Source organism: Rhincodon typus, chromosome 8, assembly GCF_021869965.1.
Source record: "Rhincodon typus isolate 14 chromosome 8, sRhiTyp1.1, whole genome shotgun sequence".
NCBI classification, from domain to species: domain Eukaryota; kingdom Metazoa; phylum Chordata; class Chondrichthyes; order Orectolobiformes; family Rhincodontidae; genus Rhincodon; species Rhincodon typus.
The window spans coordinates 10,814,375-10,833,581 of NC_063339.1; the positions used below are offsets into that span (position 1 = coordinate 10,814,375).

Consider the following 19,207-nt stretch of genomic DNA (forward strand, 5'->3'; position numbering starts at 1 on the left):
GACTGCCCAAAAGAACTTTGCAACAGATAACAGTGCATTTAAAGTACAGTCATTTCTCTGAAGTGGGTATTATGGCAGGAAAATTGCATAATGCAAACTCACACAAACAGCAATGTGATACTGTAATGACAAAATTCAAAATCTTGACTTTTTTTTAGTGACATTGGTTAAGGGGTAAATATTGGCCAGGACAACATTGTGAAAAATCATCCTCTTGTGTCATGGGACCCTTTATGTTAAGATGATTGAGTGAGTGCCCAGAAATTGAGTGCTTTCTGGTTCAAGCAGCGGGTGTCTCATTTCTATATCCAAGGTCATAAAAGAATGGGAGGAGGTCATAGAGTCATACAGCATGAAAACTTGGTCCAACACATTCACACCGGCCAGACATCCCAACCTAACCTAGTTCCATTTGCCAGCATTTGGCCCATATCCATCTTAATCCTTCCTACTCATATACCCATCTGGATGCCTTTTAAATGTTGCAATTGTTCCTGCCTCCACCACTTCCTCCGGCAGCTTATTCTATACGCACACCACTCTCTGTGTGAAATAGTTAGCCCTGAGGTCCTTTTTAAGTCTTTCCCCTCTTATCTTAAACCTACATCCTCTATTTTAGGGCTCCCTACCCTAAGAAAAGACCTTGGCTATTCACCCTTTCCATGCCCCTCATGATTTTATAAAGGTCTATATGGTCGCTCCTCAGTCTCCAATGATCCAGGGAAAAAAAGTCCCAGCCTATTCAGCCTCTCCCTATAACTCAAACCCTCCAACCCCGGAGGGGTAAATCTTTTCTTCACCCTCTCTAGTTTCAAAACATCCTTCCTGTAGAAGGGCGACCAGAATTGTATGCAGTATTCTAAAGTGGCCTCACCAGTGTTTTATACAGCCACAAAATGACGTCCCAACTCCTGTACTCAATGTTTTGACCCATGAAGGCAAGTGTGCCAAATGCCTTCATCACCACCTTGTCTACCTGCAACTCCACTTTCAAGGAACTGTGCACCTGCACCCCTAGATCTCTTTCTTTGACAGCATTCTCCAGGCCCTATCATTAACCACATAAATCCTGCCCTGGTTTGCCTTACCAAAATGCAACACATCATATTTATCTAAATGAAACTCCATCTGCCACTCCTCAGCCCGTTGGGCGGTCTGATCAAGGTTTCATTATGCTCAATAATCTTCGCTGTCCACTACACCACCTATTTTGGTGTCATCTGCAAGCTTCCTAACCATGCCTCCTGTATTCACATCCAAATCATTAATATAAATGAGGAAAAGCAGTGGATCCAGCACCAATCCTTGTGGCACACCCCAAAGAGCAATCCTCCACCACCACCCTCTGTCTCCTACCTTCAAGCCAATTTTGGATCCATTTGGCTAGCTCCCCCAGCTCCCATGTCATTTAACCTTACAAACTAGTCTATGACGCAGAATCTTGTTGAGCACTTTGCTGAAGTCTATATACACGTCTACCGCTCTGTTTTCATCAATCTTCATTGTCACGTCTTCAAAAAATTCAATCAAGTTAGTGAGACATGATTTCCCAGGCACAAAGTCATGTTGACTATCCTTAATCAGTCCTTGCCTTTCCAAATGCATGTAAATCTTGCCCCTGAGAATCTTCTCCGACAACGTACCCACCGCTGATGTAAGACTCACTGGCCTCCAGCCTTTCTTAAATATTGACACCATGTTAGCCAACTTCCAGTCTTCTGTCGCCACACCCATGGCTGCTGGTGATACAAATATGTCAGCGAGGAGCCCAGCAATCTCTTCCCGAGCTTCCCACAAAGTTCTGGGAAACATCTGATCAGGTGCTGGGGATCTTTCTACATTTTGTGTGTTTTAAGACCTCTAGTATCTCCTCTTCTGTAGTATGAACTCTTTTCAAGACATCACTATTTATTTCCCCAAGTTCCCTAGCTTCCATGTCCTTCTCTACAGTAAATACTGATGCAAAATATTCATTTAGTATCTCACCCATCTCCTGTGGTTCCACGCATAGACAGCCACTCTTTAAGGGGCCCTATTCTCTCCATAGTTACATAGTTGCCCTTATGTACTTATAGGATCTCTTAGGATTCTCCCTAACTCTATTTGCCAAAGCCATCTCATGTCACCTTTTTGTCCTCCTGATGTCCCTCTTAAGTATACTCGTACTGCCCTTATATTCCTCTACGGATTCACTTGATCCCAGCTGTCTATGGAAAAGAATAGAACTGATCAAAAAGTTAAAATTCTAGTTTGGAGTAAGGCCAATATTGACATGATTAGGCAGGAACTTTCAAAAGTTGATGGGGGGAGGCTATTTGCAGGTAAAGGGAAGTGGGAGGCCTCTAAAAATGAGATAATGAGAGTTCAGAGATAGTATGCTCCTTTTAATGTGAAGGGCAAGGCTGGTAGGTCTCCTCCTTCTTCTTGACCAGAGCCTCAATTTCTGTAGTTGTCCAGCATTCCCTACACCTACCAGCCTTGCCCTTCACATTAAAAGGAGCATACTATCTCTGAACTCTCATTATCTCATTTTTAGAGGCCTCCCACTTCCCTTTACCTGCAAATAGCCTCCCCCATCAACTTTTGAAAGTTCCTGCCGAATCATGTCAATATTGGCCTTACTCCAAATTAGAATTTTAACTTTTTGATCAGTTCTGTTCTTTTCCATAGCTATACTAAACTAATAGAATTATAATCACTTACCCTAAAGTCACTTGACTTGCCTTATTTCCCAACAGAATGTCAAGTGTTGCTCCTTCTCTAGTAGATACATCTACATATTGAATAAGGAAGTTTTCTTAAACGCACTTAACAAGTTTCTCCCCATCCAAGCCTTTAGCACTATGACAGTCCCAGTCTATGTTTGGAAGTTAAAATCCCCAACCATTGCAACCCTAGTATTCTTACAGATATCTGAGACCCCTTTACATATTTGCTTCTTAATTTCCTGCTGACTATTGGAGGCCCATAATACAATCTCGGTTTTAAATAATAATGCTGAACAGTAGCCGCCAGAATGGCTATTTAGGCCATTTAGGAAGATTAACTGAATATGGAAAGATACTGTCACAGATTCTGACTTGGAGAGTATAATAGTGTAATGTAAATCTAATCATGTTTGGTATTCCACTCCAGAAAACCAGTCGGTGAAAGCTGGAGTTGGAACCAATCTCTGAATGCTTTTATATTTATTTACACATTAAAGGTGTTCACATTCCAAGTTCCAACCCAACATTCAAAATAAGTCTCTATGCAGAGGCACAAGAGAATCCCAGATTAATGGCCATCACCTTCATACAGTTAAGCACAATTAATGTACAATTAACATGTGGCACCCTTATGAAACCAAACCTGGTAACTTCTGGCATAGAACTAGCTCTTTGAAGCAGCATCTTTGTTGTAAGAGTTGAACATATAGACAAGGAGCAGGAGTAGGCCTTCAGCCTAAATCGCCATTTAATAAGATTGTGTCTGATCTGATTATAATCTCAAATCCACATTCCCACTTACTCCTGATAACTTTTCATCCTCTTGTTTACCAAGAATCTATCTACCTCTGCCTTAAAGACTCTGCTTCAATTACGTTTACAGGAAGAGGGTTCCAAAGACCCAACATCTCTCAAACAGAATAAAATGCTCTTCATTTCCACCTAAAATGGACAACTCTTACATTTAAAAAGTGACTAGGTCTATTTTCTAGAGTAGGTCTACATTCTCCCAAAAGAGGAATTCTCTCCATAACTATCCTGTCAAGGCCCCTCAGGATCTTCTATGTTTTGATCAAATCATATACTGCACAGTATTCCAGTGCCCTGTGTAACTGAAGCATTATCTCCCTACTTTTGTATTTGAATCCTCTTGCAATAAAATATAAGATTCTGTTAGCATTGCTAATTGCTTGCTGCAGCTGCATGCGAGCCTTTTGTAATTCATGCACAAAGATCCTCTGCATCCCCTTGCCATTTAGATAATATGTTTCTTTTTTATTCTTCCTACGAAAATAGACAATTTCATATTTGCATGAATCCATAATGCTACCAGCCCCAGTCTGATCCACTGCAGTAGCTTTGGTCCTCTGAACTCACTAAATCAAGAGATAGACCCATCATCATTTTTCAAATATAACTATGGATGGGGTTGAAAGCTATTGCCTTAACACTGCTGCTCAAATCCCCAAACAAGAAATGAAGTCGTCGTCCAATCTCTGGAATGCACTGCAGGTTCATCTCAGGCATTCAAGGATAGAAATCGTGTGCAGGTCTATGGAGAAAAGTCAAAAGATTGGCACTAGGAAGTGAACCAGTGTCGGCAAGATTGGGATGAATGGCCTTGTTCTGAGCTGTGAATACTCTGTGATTCTCCCTCTGCATTACTGGAGACTGGAAACAAAGTTCTGAAGAAGAAATATACCGGAGTCTAAATGCCAACTCTGTTTCTCTGTCCAGAGAGGCTGCTGGACCTGCTGGGCTTCTCCGGCAACTTCTGTTCTTAAGAGTTAGATTTTTTAACAGCATGGAAAGAGGACCTTCAGCCCATCATGTCTGCGCCAGTCATCAAACATTCATCCATTCCAATCCCATTTTTCAGCCTGTATTCTCTGGTGTTTCAAGTGCTCATCTAAATACTTCTTGAGGTTTCCTGCCTTGATCACCCTTTTAGACAATGACTTCTAGATACTTATCCCCCTCTATGTGAAAAGCATTTTCCTCAACACTGTGCCCCCTCCCCCCGCATAAACCTCCTACTCCTTACCATAAAGCTGTGCCCCCTGGTTATTGACCCTTCACTAAGGGGATAGTTTTCTCTCTGCCTATCTTGTCTATACCCCTCAGAACCTTGTAAATCTCAATTCAAGAAGACAGTTCACCACCGCCTTCTTAAGGGCAGCTAGGGATGGGTGATAAATGCTTGCCCAGCCAGTGACGCCCGTGACCCACCAGTAAATATAAAACAAAATTGGAGTTGAGATACAGAATAGCTTTGATCTGATTGAATGCTAGTACAAGCTTGAGGGGCTGAGTGGTCTCCAATGTTGTGAGTGGCTTGGTGTGTTAGGTGCCATCTAAACCAGAAAATGGTGAGGAGCAGCAACAGTTTCCTCCCTCTTCCTGACATAGCACTTCCCAAATCATGGCTGTTATCAGGGGCTGGTGAGAAAAGGTAAATGGGTTCGCCTTAATCTCCATGAATCTTTAGAGAGTTACATGCCATTTCTGATGCCGCAGCTCAATTCAGTGCAGACAAAAACAAACGATAATGGTAAGTGACTACACAGCTTATCTACTGGAGCAGAGCTGTCCTTTAAGTGGATTTGACTGCACAAATACGTGCAGGCTATAATAATAAGGACAGTTTTTTTACAGGCTGTAGATTTCTAGCTTTTTTTTTAACAGGAATACAGAGTAAGTTGTTTACAACTAAATTTTGGGTTTGTGGCTTGTATATTTTTTCCCCTCCTTCTTGTATTTCTGAGATAGTTTTTAACATTTTCTGCGAAGCATTGCATTTCAAAGAGAAAGCTTGCCAAAGGCGATGTGGATATTTCTGTGGTTTGTTTTTGCTTTTCTTGCCCGTTGTGGCTGAGTGGGTTGCCTTGTTGCCTTGAATTCTGATGGTCGTGGGTCCTTCTCCAGGACTTTTAGCACATAATCTAAGTTGATGTTTGCAACACAGCTCTCTAAGGTTCTGTCTTTTAGATAAGATGTTAAACTTAGGTCGGGGCTTCCCTTTCAAGTGGGTATCAAGGGCCCCATAGCATTGTTTCAAAGAAGAGGGTGGGATTTATCCATTTAATATTTAAGTTTCAACCAACAACACTAGAGTTGCTCGTTAGAGATTGCTTTGTGCACAATGGCTGCTGTGTCTCTTAGGTTTGCAAGATACCAAAACAAAAGTGTTTTGATGGCTACTTTGCACTTTTGGACACCTGAGTTCACGAAAGGTACTATATGAATGCAAGCCTTTGGTTGTATTCTTCTTTAAAGGTGGAAAACCAACTAGCTGTCTTCCCCTAGGAGAGTAAGTAAGGGAAATCCAGGCTGTGTCTTCCAGCCTTGTACAGTTGAAACACAATTGAGAAGTTCAGAGGATAAAACCCCAAGAAAGAAGGGGATAGGCAAGTCATTCTAAGTCATTCAAGCCAAGTCTTTCCACTGGCTTGTTTGCAATCTATCCCAGTGAGAACTCCATCACGCATGTTTAAGCTACTATAATAGCATATGGTAGGTCAGGAGTTAACATCTTTCTGTTGTGGACTAGAATCCAGAGAAGCCATGTAACACTTCACCTTTTGCAGGAGCTTGGCCTCAGGATTAGGAGTCAATCATTCAGGGCTAAGTTAAGGAGTAGTCTCTTCACTCACGTGGTTGTGAATATTTGGCATTCAAATTATGTAGATGCTTTATCATTGAGTAAATTGAAGGCTGGAATAGCCAGATCTTTGATCTTTTCTGTGATCACTGGACAAGGAGAACATGTGGGAAAATGGATTTAAGACCAACGATCATATTGAATAGTGAACAATTTCAAGAGCTTAATGGTGTAATTTTTCTTTATTCGTTCATGGGATGAAGGTGTTTCTGGCTAGGCAACATTTATTACCCATCCCTAATTGGCTAGACACAGTTAAGAGTCAACCACATTGCTGTGGGTCTGGAGTTACATGTAGGCCTGACCAGGTAAGGATGGCAGTTTCCTTCCCTAAAGGACATTAGTGAACCAGATAGGTTTTTCCAACAATCAGTAGTGGACTTATGGTCATCATTAGAGTCTTAATTCCAGATATTTATTGAATTCAAATTCCATCATCTGTCATGGCGTGATTCAAACTTGAGTCCCCACAATATTGTCTGGGTATTTGGGTTAACAGTCCAATGATAATACCATTAGCCATTGGCTCCCCTGATTAGCTCAGTGGTTAGCACTGCTGCCTCACAGTGCTAGGGACCTGGGTTCGATTCAACCCTCGGGTGACTCTCTGTGTGGAGTTTGCACATTCTCCTCGTGTCTGTGTGGGTTTCCTCCGGGTGCTCCGGTCTCCTCCCACACTCCAAAGATGTGCAGGCTAGATGGATTGGCCATGCTAAATTGCCCGTACTGTTCAGGGATGTGTAGATTAGGTGGGTTATGGGGGCTGGGTCTGGGTGGGATGCTGTGTGGGTCGGTTTGGAACTGTTGGGCTGAAGGGCCTGTTTCTACACTGTAGGGATTCTATGATTATTCTATTTCTTATGTTCTTTGGAATTAGCAAAACAGTTTAAAAAAAAAAACAACAACTTTTGGGCAGTCTGTCATTAATTTATTCCTATCATCTTCTAACAACCACTATGGACAGGTAATACATTTTCTAAAGTACTGCATCCAGTATTGTAGCTACAGGAGCAGATCCAAGACTAGGAATTCTGTGACGAATAACTCACCTCCTGACTCCCCAGTGCCTGTCCACCATCTCTACAAGGCACAAGTCAGGATTGTGATGGGAAACTCCACACTTGCCTGGATGAGTGTAGCTTCAGCAATACTTAAGAAGCTTGTCACCACCAAGGACAAATCAGACCTCTTGACTGGCACCATATTCACTCCTTCCACCAAGCTCAGTAGCAAAACATTACTACTGTAATTAGAGAAGATTTTTCTGAGTGATTCTCCAGTGCAACTATGTGGGTAGAAATTAGAAATAAGAAAGGGATGATCACCTTGATTAGATTATATTATAGGGCCCCTAATTGTCAGAGGGAAATTGAGGAGCAAACATGTAAAGAAATCTCAGATATATGTAAGAAGAACTGGGTTGTAACAGTAGCTTGACTGGGATTGCCATTGTGTTAAAAGCTTTGATTGGAAAGAGTCTGTTAAATATGTTCAAGAAAATTTGCTTTATCAATATGTAAATATACCTACAAGACAAGGAGCAAAACCTGACCTTCTCTTGGGAAATAAGGCAGGGCAAATGACTGAAATGTTAGCAGGGGAGCACTTTGGAACTAGTGATCATAATTCTATTAGTTTTAAAATAATTATGGAAAAGGATTAGCCTTCCATAAAAGTTAAATTTCTTAATTGGAATAAGGCAAATTTTAATGGTATGAGACAAGAACTTTCAAAAGTTGATTAGAGTAGGCTGTTTGCAGGTAAAGGGATGACACTCAAGTGGGAAGCTTTCAACCTTGTGATAATGAGAGTTCAGAGGCATTATGTTCCTGTTAGAGTGAAGGGTAAGGCTGGTAACAGTAGGGAACAAATGATGAATAAAGATATTGAGCTTCCAGTCAAAAATAAGAAAGAATCATATATTAGGTATGGACAACTGAATCTCTTGAAGAGTACAAAGAGTGTAGGAGCATTCTTAGGAGGGAAGTCAGAAGGGCAAAGAGGCGATATGAGATAGCCTTGGCAGATAAGGTTCAGGATAATCCAAAGAGTTTCTACAAGTATATTAAGAGCAAAAGAGCAACTAGAAAGAGACCGGGACCCCTTATGGATCAACGAGGTCTTCTATATGTTGATCCTCTGTAATGGGAGAAATACTAAATGAATATTTTGTGTCACTTTTTACTCTGGAGAAGGAAATGGAGGCTCAAGAACACAGGGAAATAAATATTGATGTTTTGAAAACAGTTCACGTTACAGAAGAGGAAGTGTCGGTGGTCTTAGAAAACATAAGGGGGGATAAATCTCCAGGACCTGTTAATTGTATCCCAGGATGTTGTGGGAAGTTAGGAAAGAAATTGCAGGGCCCCTAGCAGAGATATTTGTATCATCTCTAGGCGCGGGTGAGGTGCTGGAGGACTGGAGGGCAGCTAATGTTGTGCCTTTATTTGAGAATGGCTGTAAGGAGAAACCTAGGCACTACAGACCTGTGAGCCTGACATCGGTGGTGGGTAAATTGTTGGAGGTGATTCTGAAAGATAAGATTTACGTGTATTTGGAGAGGCTGGGACTGATATGGGATAGTCAGCATGGTTTTGTGCGCAGGAAATCGTCTCTCACAAACTTGATTGAATTTTTTGAGGAACTAACCAAAAAGCTTGATGAGGCTGAGTGGTAGACATTGTTTTCACGGACTTTAGTAAAGCCTTTGACAATGTTCTGCATGGTAGACTAATTAGTAAAGTAAGATCATATGGGAGTCAGGGGGAGCTTGCCATGTGGATATAAAATTGGCTTGACAGTAGGTGATAGAGGGTGATGATGGAGGGTTGTTTTTCAGACTGGAGGCCTGTGACCAGTGATGTTCCACAGGGATCAGTACTGGGTCCACTTTTGTTTGTCATTTATGTAAATGATTTGGATGAGAATACAGGAGGCATGGTTAGTAATTTTGTGGATGACACCAACATTGCTGGTATAGTAGACAGTGAAAAGGGTTATCTAAGATTGCAAAGAGATCTTGATCAATTGCGTCAATGGGCTGAGGAGTGGTAGATGAAGTTTAATTTGGATAAATGCATTTTGGTAAAGCAAACAAAGGCAGGACTTAAACAATTAATGGTAGGGCCCTGGGTAGTGTTGCTAAACAGAGAAACTTAGGGGTGCAGGTACCTAATTCTTTGAAATTTATGTCACAGATAGACAAGGTGGTTAAGAAAGCATTTAGCACGCTTGCCTTCATTGCTCAGACCCTTGGGTACAGGATAAAAACTGAAAGAACTGCGGATGCTGTAAATCTGTAAATTGATTTACAGCATCCGCTGTTCTTTGGGTTTTTATTTAGTATTTAACTCACTGCCACATCTCTTCCAGGCATACCCACCTTGAAGAAGTTCTGCTCCTCTCTCCGACGCCAGCCACCATCAGTTCTGAGGAAGGGTCACCGGACCCGAAACGTTAACTCTGTTTTTTCCTTCACAGATGCAGCCACACCTGCTGAGCTTTTCCAGCAACTTGTTTTTGTTCCTTGAGTACAGGAGTTGAGACATCATGTTGAGGTTGTACAGGACGTTTGTGAAGCCAGTTCTGGAGTAAAGTGTGCAGTTCTGGTTGCCCTGCTATAGGAAGGATATTATTAAATTGGAGCGGGTTCAGAAAAGATTTACCAGGATGTTGCCAGGACTGGAATGTTGAAGTTATAAGGAGAGGCTGGATAGGCTGGGACATTGCTCAACCTCCTACACTCCACTGAGAACTGACCTTATTGAGGTTGATAAAATCAACAGGGGCATGGATAAGGTGAATAGCAAGGGTCTTTTCCATAGTGTGGGGGAATTCAAAATGAGGGGGCATATTTTTAAAGTGAGAGGAGAAAGGACATGAGAAGCAACTTTTTTTGCACAGAGAGTAGTTCATGTGTGGAATGAACTGCCAGAGGAAGTGCTGGATGCAGGTACAGTTACAATATTTAAAGACATTTTGGTAAGTATAGTAATAGAAAAGGTTTGGAGGGATATGGGCCAAATACAGGCAGGTGGGGCTACTTTAGTTTGGGAACCTGGTTGGTGTGAATTAGTTGGACGGAAGGATCTGTTTCCGTGCTGTATGACTCTATCTACAAGATGCACTGCAGAAATTCACCAAAGATCCTGAGACTGCACTTTCCAAACCCATGACCACTACCATCTAGAAGGTCAAGCGCAGTAGATGCATAGTAAGGCCATCTCCTGCGAGCCATGCACCATCCAGACTTGGAAATATATTGCTATTCCTTCAGTGCCACTGTGTCAGAATCTTGGAATATGCTTCCTCACGGTGCTATTAGTATCTCTGCAGCCACAAAACTGCAGCAAATAAAACCAAAAGAACTGTGGATGCTGTAAATCAGGAATGAACCAGAAGTTTAAGTTCTGAGTAAGGGTCACCAGACATGAAACATTAATTCTGATTTTCTCTTCTCAGATGCTGCCAGACCTGCTGAGCTTTTCCAGCAACTTCTGCTTTGGTACAGAACGTTTTTCTTCCTATTCATTAGTGGGATGTGGGCGTCGCTGGCTGGCCAGCATTTCTTGTCCATCCCTAGTTGCCCCTGAGAAGGTGGTGGTAAGCTGCCTTCTTGAACCGCTGCAGTCCTCCTGCTGTGGGTTGACCCACAGTGCCATTAGGGAGGAAATTCCAGGATTTTGACGCAACGACAGTGAAGGAACTGCAATATATTTCCAAGTCAGGATGGTGAGTGACTTGGAGGGGGTTGTGTTCCCATGTATCTGTTGCCCTTGTCCTTCTAGATGGAAGTGGCAGTGGGTTTGGAAGGTACTGTCCAAGGGATCATTGGTGAATTTCTGCGGTGCATCTTGTGCATAGTGCACACTGCTGCTACTGAGTGTTGGTGATGGAGGGAGTGAATGCTTGTGCATGTAGTGCCAATCAAATGAGCTGCTTTGTCCTGGATGGTGTCAAGCTTCTTAAATGTTGTTGGGGCTGCACTCATCCAGGCAAGTGGAGAGTATTGCATCACGCTCCTGACTTGTGTCTTGTAGATCCTGGACAGGCTTTGATGAGTCAGGAGGTGAGTTACTCGCTGCAGTATTCCTAGCTTCTGGCCTGCTCTTGTAGTCACTGTGTTAATGTGGTGAATCCAGTTGAGTTTCTGGTCAATGGTAACGTCCAGGATGTTGATAGTGCGGGATTCAATGATGGTAACACCATTAATGTCAAGGAACGGTGGTTAAATTGTTTCTTATTAGTGATGGTCATAGCCTGGCATTTGTGTGGTGTGAATGTCACTTGCCACTTGTCAGCCCAAGCCTGGATATTGTCCAGATCCTGTTGCATGTGAACATGGACTGCTTCAGTATCTGAGGAGACACGAATGGTGCTGAACATTGTGCAATCATCGGCGAACATCCCCACTTATGACCATTTGATGGAGTGAAGGTCATTGATGAAGCATCTGAAGATGGTTCGGCCTTGGTCACTCCCCTGAGGAACTCCTGCAGAGATGTCCTGAAGCCGTCAACAACCATGACCGTCTTCCTATGTGTCAGGTATGACTCCAACCAGCGGAGAGTTTCCCCCTGATATCCATTGATTCCAGTTTTGCCAGGGCTCCTGGATGCCACACTCGGTCGAATGCAGCCTTGATGTCAAGGGCTGTCACTCTCGCCTCACCTCTGGAATTCAGCTCTTTAGTCCATGTTTGAACCAAGGCTGTAATGAGGTCAGGAGCTGAGGGGCCCTGGCGGAACCCAAACTGGGCGCCACTGTGCAGGTTATTGCTGAGCAGGCGCTACCTGATAGCACTATTGAGGATACCTTCCATCACTTTACTGATGATCGAGAGGAGACTGATGGGGCGGTAATTGGCCGGGTTGGATTTGTCCTGCTTTTTGTGTACAGGACCAACTTGGGCAATTTTCCACATTGTTGGGTAGATACCAGTGTTATAAATGTACTGGAACAGCTTGGCTAGGGGAGCGGCAAGTTCTGGAGGACAAGTCTTCAGTACTATTGCTGGAGTGTTGTCAGGGCCCGTAGCCTTTGCAGTATCCAGTGTCTCCAACTGTTTCTTGATATCACTTGGAGTGAATCGAATTGGCTGAAGACTGGTATCTGTAATGCTGGGGACCACTGGAGGAGGCTGAGATGGATCATCCACTCGGCACTTCTGGCTGAAGATTGCTGCGAATGTTTCAGCGTTATCTTTTGCACTGATGTGCTGGGCCCTTCCATCATTGAGGATGGGGATATTTGTGGAGCCTCCTCCTCCAGTGAGTTGTTTAATTGTCCACCACCATTCACAACTGGATGTGTCAGGACTGCAGAGCTTAGATCTGATCCGTTGATTGTGGGATCACTTAGCTCTGTCTATCACTTGCTGTTTATGCTGTTTGGCATGTAGATAGTCCTGTTTGTGGCTTCACCAGGTTGATGCCTCATCTTCAGGTATCACTGGTGCTGCTCCTGGCATGCCGTCCTGCACTCTCCATTGAATCAGGGCTGATCCCCTGGCTTGATGGTAATGGTTGAGGGGGGTATATGCCGGGCCATGAGTTTACAGATTGTGCTGGAGTACAATTCTTCTGCTGTTGATGGCCCACAGCGCCTCATGGAAGACCAGTTTTGAGTTGTTAGATCTGTGCAAAGTCTGTCCCATTTAGCACGGTGATAGTGCCACACAACACGATGGAGGTTATTCTCAATGTGAAGGCGGGACTTCGTCTCCACGAGGACTGTGCAATGGTCACTGTTACCAATACTGTCATGGACAGATGCAACTGCAGCTGGCAGATTGGTAAGGATGAGATCAAGTCTGTTTTTCCCTCTTGATTCCCTCACCACCTGCCGCAGACCCAGTCTCGCAGCTATGTCCTGTAGGACCCGACCAGCTCGATCAGTAGTACTGCTGCCGAGCCACACTTGGTGGCAGACATTGAAACCCCCCCACCCAGAGTACATTTTGTGTCCTTGTCATCCTCAGTGTTTCCTCCAAGTGTTGTTCAACATTGAGGAGTACTGATTCATCAGCTGAGGGAGGATGGTTTATGGTAATCAGCAGGCGGTTTCCTTGCCCATGTTTAACTTGAAGCCATGAGACTTCATGGGGCCCAGAGTCAATGTTGGGGACTCCTAAAGCAACACCCTCCCGACTATATACCACTGTGCCGCCCCCTCTGCTGGGTCTGCCCTGCCAGTGGGACAGGATTCATCCAGGAATGGTGATGGTGGTGTCTGGGACATTGTCTGTAAGGTATGATTCTGTGAGTATGACTATGTCAGGGTATTGCTTGACTAGTCTGTGAGACAGCTCTCCCAATTTTGGCACTAACCCCCAGATGTTAGTGAGGAGGACTTTGCAGGGTCGACAGGGCTGTTTCTGCCGTTGTCTTTTCCGGTGCCTAGGTCAATGCCAGGTGATCATTTCTTTGAGTCTTTGTAGCACTTGGTACAACTGAGTGCTTGCTGGGTCATTTCGGACAGCAATTGAGAGTCAACCACATTGCTGTGGGTCTGGAGTCACATGGAGGCCAGACTAGGTGAGGGTGGCAGATTTCCTCCCCTGAAGGACATTAGAGAACCAGATGGGTTTTTTTTTCCGACAATCGGAAATGCTTTCATGATGATCAGTCGATTCTTAATTCCAGACTTTTTTTTAAAATTCAAATTCTACCATCTGCCATAGTGGGATTCGAACGCGGGTCCTCAGAACAGAGTTCTGAGGAAGGGTCACTAGACCCAAAACATTAACTCTGACTTTTTCTTCACAGGTGCTGCCAGGCCCGCTGAGCTTTTCCAGCAACTTCTGTTTTTGCAACTGTTATACATACCCTTTTTGTACATCCTTGTCAACCTGTCCTCTGACCTTTAAAGATATTTGTCTGTATCACTTGAAATCTGTTCTTCTCTGTTCCCTTCGAAGTATTGCCGTTCAGTGTGCCTGACCTATACTTATTCATACTCCCACAACATATCACCTTGTATTTTCTTGCTGCATTCAATCTCGTTTACCATTTATCTCCAAATGTGCCATTTATATCGAGAGTAATCAAGTGTTCCAATTGTCTTACAGGATGTGGAGATTAGAGTAAACGCAGCTAAATATCTGCCTCGCATCAATGAACTGCTGAACAAAGTCCCTCGCCAAATGCTTCTGCTCCTAAAGACTAATGACCTGCTTCGAGGGATTGAAACGTCGCTCCAGACACGAGCCAATGCTACTTCCTTTATCAACATGTCACGTTGTTGTGTCAGAGCTTTGTCCAGGTAGGTTAAAGTACCTAGTATCTAGACAGTACTGTCCTTCAGTGCTTTAAGGCCAAAGACAAGGGGCAGATGTGACTGTATTTGGATATTTTGATACTGTGAATGGAGAAATACCGCACCATTTTACAATGCAGGTTCTGTCTGTCTCAGTTTTTCTCTGTAGATTACACTCAGGGCGTCCAATGTCCTATCCCACTCTCATGAATTTTGTTATTCCCTGTCAATACTTTACTTTGTAACCAATGTGTCCAGTGCAGTATAACACCTCTAAGTCCAGGACATAACCGAAACATTCTTCTGAAGAGGAAGAGTCTTGTCGGACCTGAAACATGAACCCTGTCCCTCTCTCTACAGATGCTGCCAGACCTGCTGAGTTTCTCCAGCTTTCTCTGTATTTGTTTCAGATCTCCAGCATCTGCAGTATTTTGCATTTATACCTGATTCAGCACCTGGTCCAACTGAACTACCTCATAGCTACCATTGTGTTAGGAGCAGTACCAGTGAGTATAACAACTGGCCAATATTCTTACTCTTGGCAGCTATCTAGTGGCACCTACTAAAATATCAGATCAGAACAGGAATAGGCGTGACTACGATTGCAGTTTTTTAAAATACATTCGTGGGATGAGGGCATCGTCGGCTAGGCCAGCATTTATTGCCCATCCCAGAGGGCAGTTAAGAGTCAACCACTTTGCTGAAGTCACATATAGACCAGACTAGCTAAGGGTGGCAATTTCCTTCCCTAAAGGGCATTAGCAAACCAGATGGATTTTTTAAACAGTAATCATTATCAGACTCTTAATGCCAGATATTCATTGAATTCAAATTCCACCATCTGCCCTGGTGAGTTTCAAACCCACGTCCCCAGAATGTTGCCTGGCGTCTGGATTAACAGTCCAGCAATAATACCACGAGGCTATGCTATGATTGAACCTCCTGCTGACATTGATCCACAGAAATAAATGGAGCTAAGCACATCTGAGACTATTCAGTCCAATTGGGCCAAAATCCTGGAACTCCCTTCCCAACTGCACTGTAAGTCTATTTACCCACCATACACTGCCACAGTTCAAGATGGCATTGCACCACCACTTTCTCAAGGGCAGTTAGGGATGGGTAATAAAATCAGCGATACCTACATCCCATGAACAAATATTTTCAAAAATTGGTCCATGTTGGCACTTAACTCCATGGGAACGTATAGTTTAATCATATTTACCTTGTTGGCATGTATATTTAACTTCTATCTTTATCAATGTTCAATGTTGAAGTAGTTTTGCCTTAACCACTAAGTTCCACAGCCTCTGTGCCATCTCCTGCCTTCTATTTTAAATCATTTACATTTAGTCTTTAGTTGCTAGCTACTTCAATCCATCCTTTCACCATTTCCAAAATTGCATGATAACTTTCATTGTTCTTGTGAAAGATGTTCCATTTTTTACCAAGTCTTTCTTCATAGCTGTATTTGGTGCGGTGGTTTTTGTCACTGAACTTGCAATATAGATACCTAGTCTAATCCTTTGGAGTTGGGGGTTCAAATCCCCACATAGAAGTTATTGGAATTTAAATTCAATTAATAAATCAAGAATATAAAATTGATCTTAGTGATGGTGACCGTGACAAGTAGTGTAGAAGCCCATCTGGTTCACCAATGTCCTACAAAGAAGGAAATCTGTCATCCTCACCTGGTCTGGCATATATGTGACTCCAAACCCACAGCAATATGGTTCATTCTGCCACCCAATCTTATCAATTCAATCACAGTTAGGGATTGGTAACAAATGCTGGCCTTGCTCCTAAGGCCCATGTCCCATGAGAGGAGAAGTTAAAATCATGTAGTATCCTTGTTAACCAATGCAAATGTCAATCTCTTTCCAATCACGTGGAGCCCAATACTGCCCAGGGAGTTCTAACTGAAGACTTATTAAGGATTTATTTAGATTCATTGGTACATGTTGGTTTTTATATCGTACGGCTATTGAAATAAAACAAATTCCATTAACTTTTCTTTATAGCTTTGTCATCCTGAGATTCTGCCTTCAATATCCTGTGCCATTACCATCCCAAAGCCCTCCACTTTTACACATCAACCTGCTTCCAATCAGAGTCTGATTATTGTTACATTTCTTTCAGCGCATCACACTGACTGAGATTGCGTTCTAGCAGACAAATTTGCTTCTAGCTTATCGATATCCATTTGCCATTTCCTCTGAACTCAACTGTATCTCCTATTTTGGTATCCTCTCCATATTTGAACGCCAGCCCACCCCAGAGCTGACACTGAAATCGTCAATTGACGCAGCGAACGGAAGTGGCTGCAGAACTGAAGCTTGCACCACACTGTGATTCCAGTGAAAGTTCAAATTAGACTGGTTGTGTGTGCTGACCAGGTTTGCAATCTGCCCATTTGCTGCATTTGACCAAGGTAAGCATTAACATCCACCCCCATCACCAAACCCCCGACCCCCCGCCAACCAACTGCAGCTAACTTGGAAGCTTCTGGGTTCAGACCCCACTTCAGCGATCTGAGCACAGAATCCAGACTGACACTCTAGTGCGCTATCAAGGAAATGCTGTCACAGGGTCCCTGTCTGCCACCCTCTCAGGTGGATTTAAGCACCTGTGGTCATTACGAGGTGGATGCTCCTTGGTTTCCTGATCAACGTTTATCTAACTGGGAAGGTGGTGGAACAGTAGTAATGTCACATGACCCAGTTATCCAGAATCCCAGGTTAAATTCCTGGGGACATGGGTCCCACTGCGGTAGATAGTGAAATTCACAGTCAATAAAAAGAAAAATCTCGAATGAATAATCTAATCTAATGGTGACCATGTAACCACTGTCAATTGATGTGAAAAACCATTAAAGTCTTTCAGGGAAGGAAATCTATCATCGTTCCCTGGTCTGGCCTACATGTGACTCCAGATCCACAGTCATGTGCTTGACTCAGCTACCCTTTTGGCAACTCGGGATGGGCAATAAATGCTGGCCTAACCAAAGATACCAATCTCCCATGATTAATTTTTTTGAAAAAAATTACATCAAAAAAAAATGACCTGGTCATTCGTCTTACTGCTGTTTACGGGAGTAAATTGGCTGTAGTACACCAGTGACCATGCATTTCAAGGCGCTATGGCAACGCACACTTCTTTTCTGTGCCATCTTCTGAGGCTTTTGGTCAGCTTCTCTGAATGCCCTGGGCTCACACTCGGTACTTGCTCCCATTCCTGCCCCTTGTTTCCTTAGACAGTTGTCGTAAAACGCTCAGCAATAGCCGTCCTTTTTAACCTGCCCTCCCAGATCTCCATCACCAGCCGTTGCGGCCATCTGAAAATCCTGAACTTTGGTGCTGAAGCAATGCTCCTACCATGTGGCCATCCCCAGGTGGTGCCTGGATGAGGAGACGCATCGGTCAAATGCATGAGCTGGGACTTAAAACTTTCTGGTATTGGTATTGCTGTTAAAATCTCGCTGTCATCAATCCTGACAGGCATTTATTCTTTATTTTTTGAAATCTCAAACTCTGATTTCCTCTATTCTGCTGCTCTGTTGAGCAATCTTTAGTTCAGTTTCACAGAATCAAAGCCAGTGACACTAGTGTACTAGAGCTGACACCTCTGGGGATGTGTTGCCAGCTCAAATGTTTAAAGTAAACGTATTTCTGAAAATGCCAAGCAGCAATGCTATCCCTGTTATAGGGATCACGAAACGACTGCAGAGCATTTCATTTCACCCTTGAACAATTTTGTCTTTTTTTTTCTCAATGGGGGTCCGCATGGAACTCAAGGCAACGGAAATCAAGCGGATTTCCTGCAAAGCAGGCCATACTTTCTGCCAAGGTAACAAGGTGTAGAGCTGGATGAACACAGCAGGCCAGGCAGCATCAGAGGAGCAGGAAGGCTGACTTTGGGGCTAGATCCTTCTTCAGAAAATACTTTCTTCCACGTTGCTGCCAGGTCTCCCATCTCCTGTCCCTGCAAATCAACAAAACGATAAGTTTGAGTACTCATGTTGATGGAAGTTTTCATTTTGCACTCATCAGGACACTTCACAAGAATAACAATTTGAGGGAGAAACCAACATTTTGTACAGTATGGGAGAAGAGTGCTGATTCATTGGGCAGCCATGATGTGGAGGTGCCGGTGGTTAGACTGGGGTGGACAATGTCAGAAGTCACACGACACCAGGTTATAGTCCAGCAGGTTTATTTGAAATCACAAGCTTTCCGAGTGCTGCTCCTTCATCAGCCGAAAGCTTGTGATTACAAATAAATCTGTTGGACTGTAGCCTGATATTGTGTGACTTCCAACGTCATTGGGAAGTGGACACTGATAGACGTATTGCCATGGAAAATGCAGCAGTTAATGACGACTGGACGGTCTTTTTTAAATCTTAAACCAGACAGTATGATTAGTCAAGAATATGCCCTGAGGAATGAGCCAGCGAATGGCTGTTACCTATTATATTGAGTTGAATCAGGTGCAGTGTGTATCCATGATAACAAGGTGTGGAGCTGGATGAACACAGCAGGCCAAGCAACATCAGAGGAGCAGAAAGGCTGACGTTTCGGGCCTA

General features: G+C 43.4%; 1 protein-coding gene across 1 annotated transcript in view; it reads left to right on the plus strand.

Annotated features, from left to right (window-relative positions):
- Positions 1-11,889: 11,889 nt before the first annotated feature.
- LOC109913607 (aarF domain-containing protein kinase 1-like) overlaps positions 11,890-19,207 on the plus strand; it is a 9,584-nt gene continuing 2,266 nt past the window's right edge. The window contains exons 1-2 of the mRNA XM_048600385.1: positions 11,890-11,915; positions 14,438-14,631. Of these exons, the coding sequence (XP_048456342.1) occupies positions 11,907-11,915; positions 14,438-14,631 (203 nt within the window). The 5' untranslated portion in view covers positions 11,890-11,906. The remainder of the gene's footprint in view (positions 11,916-14,437; positions 14,632-19,207) is intronic.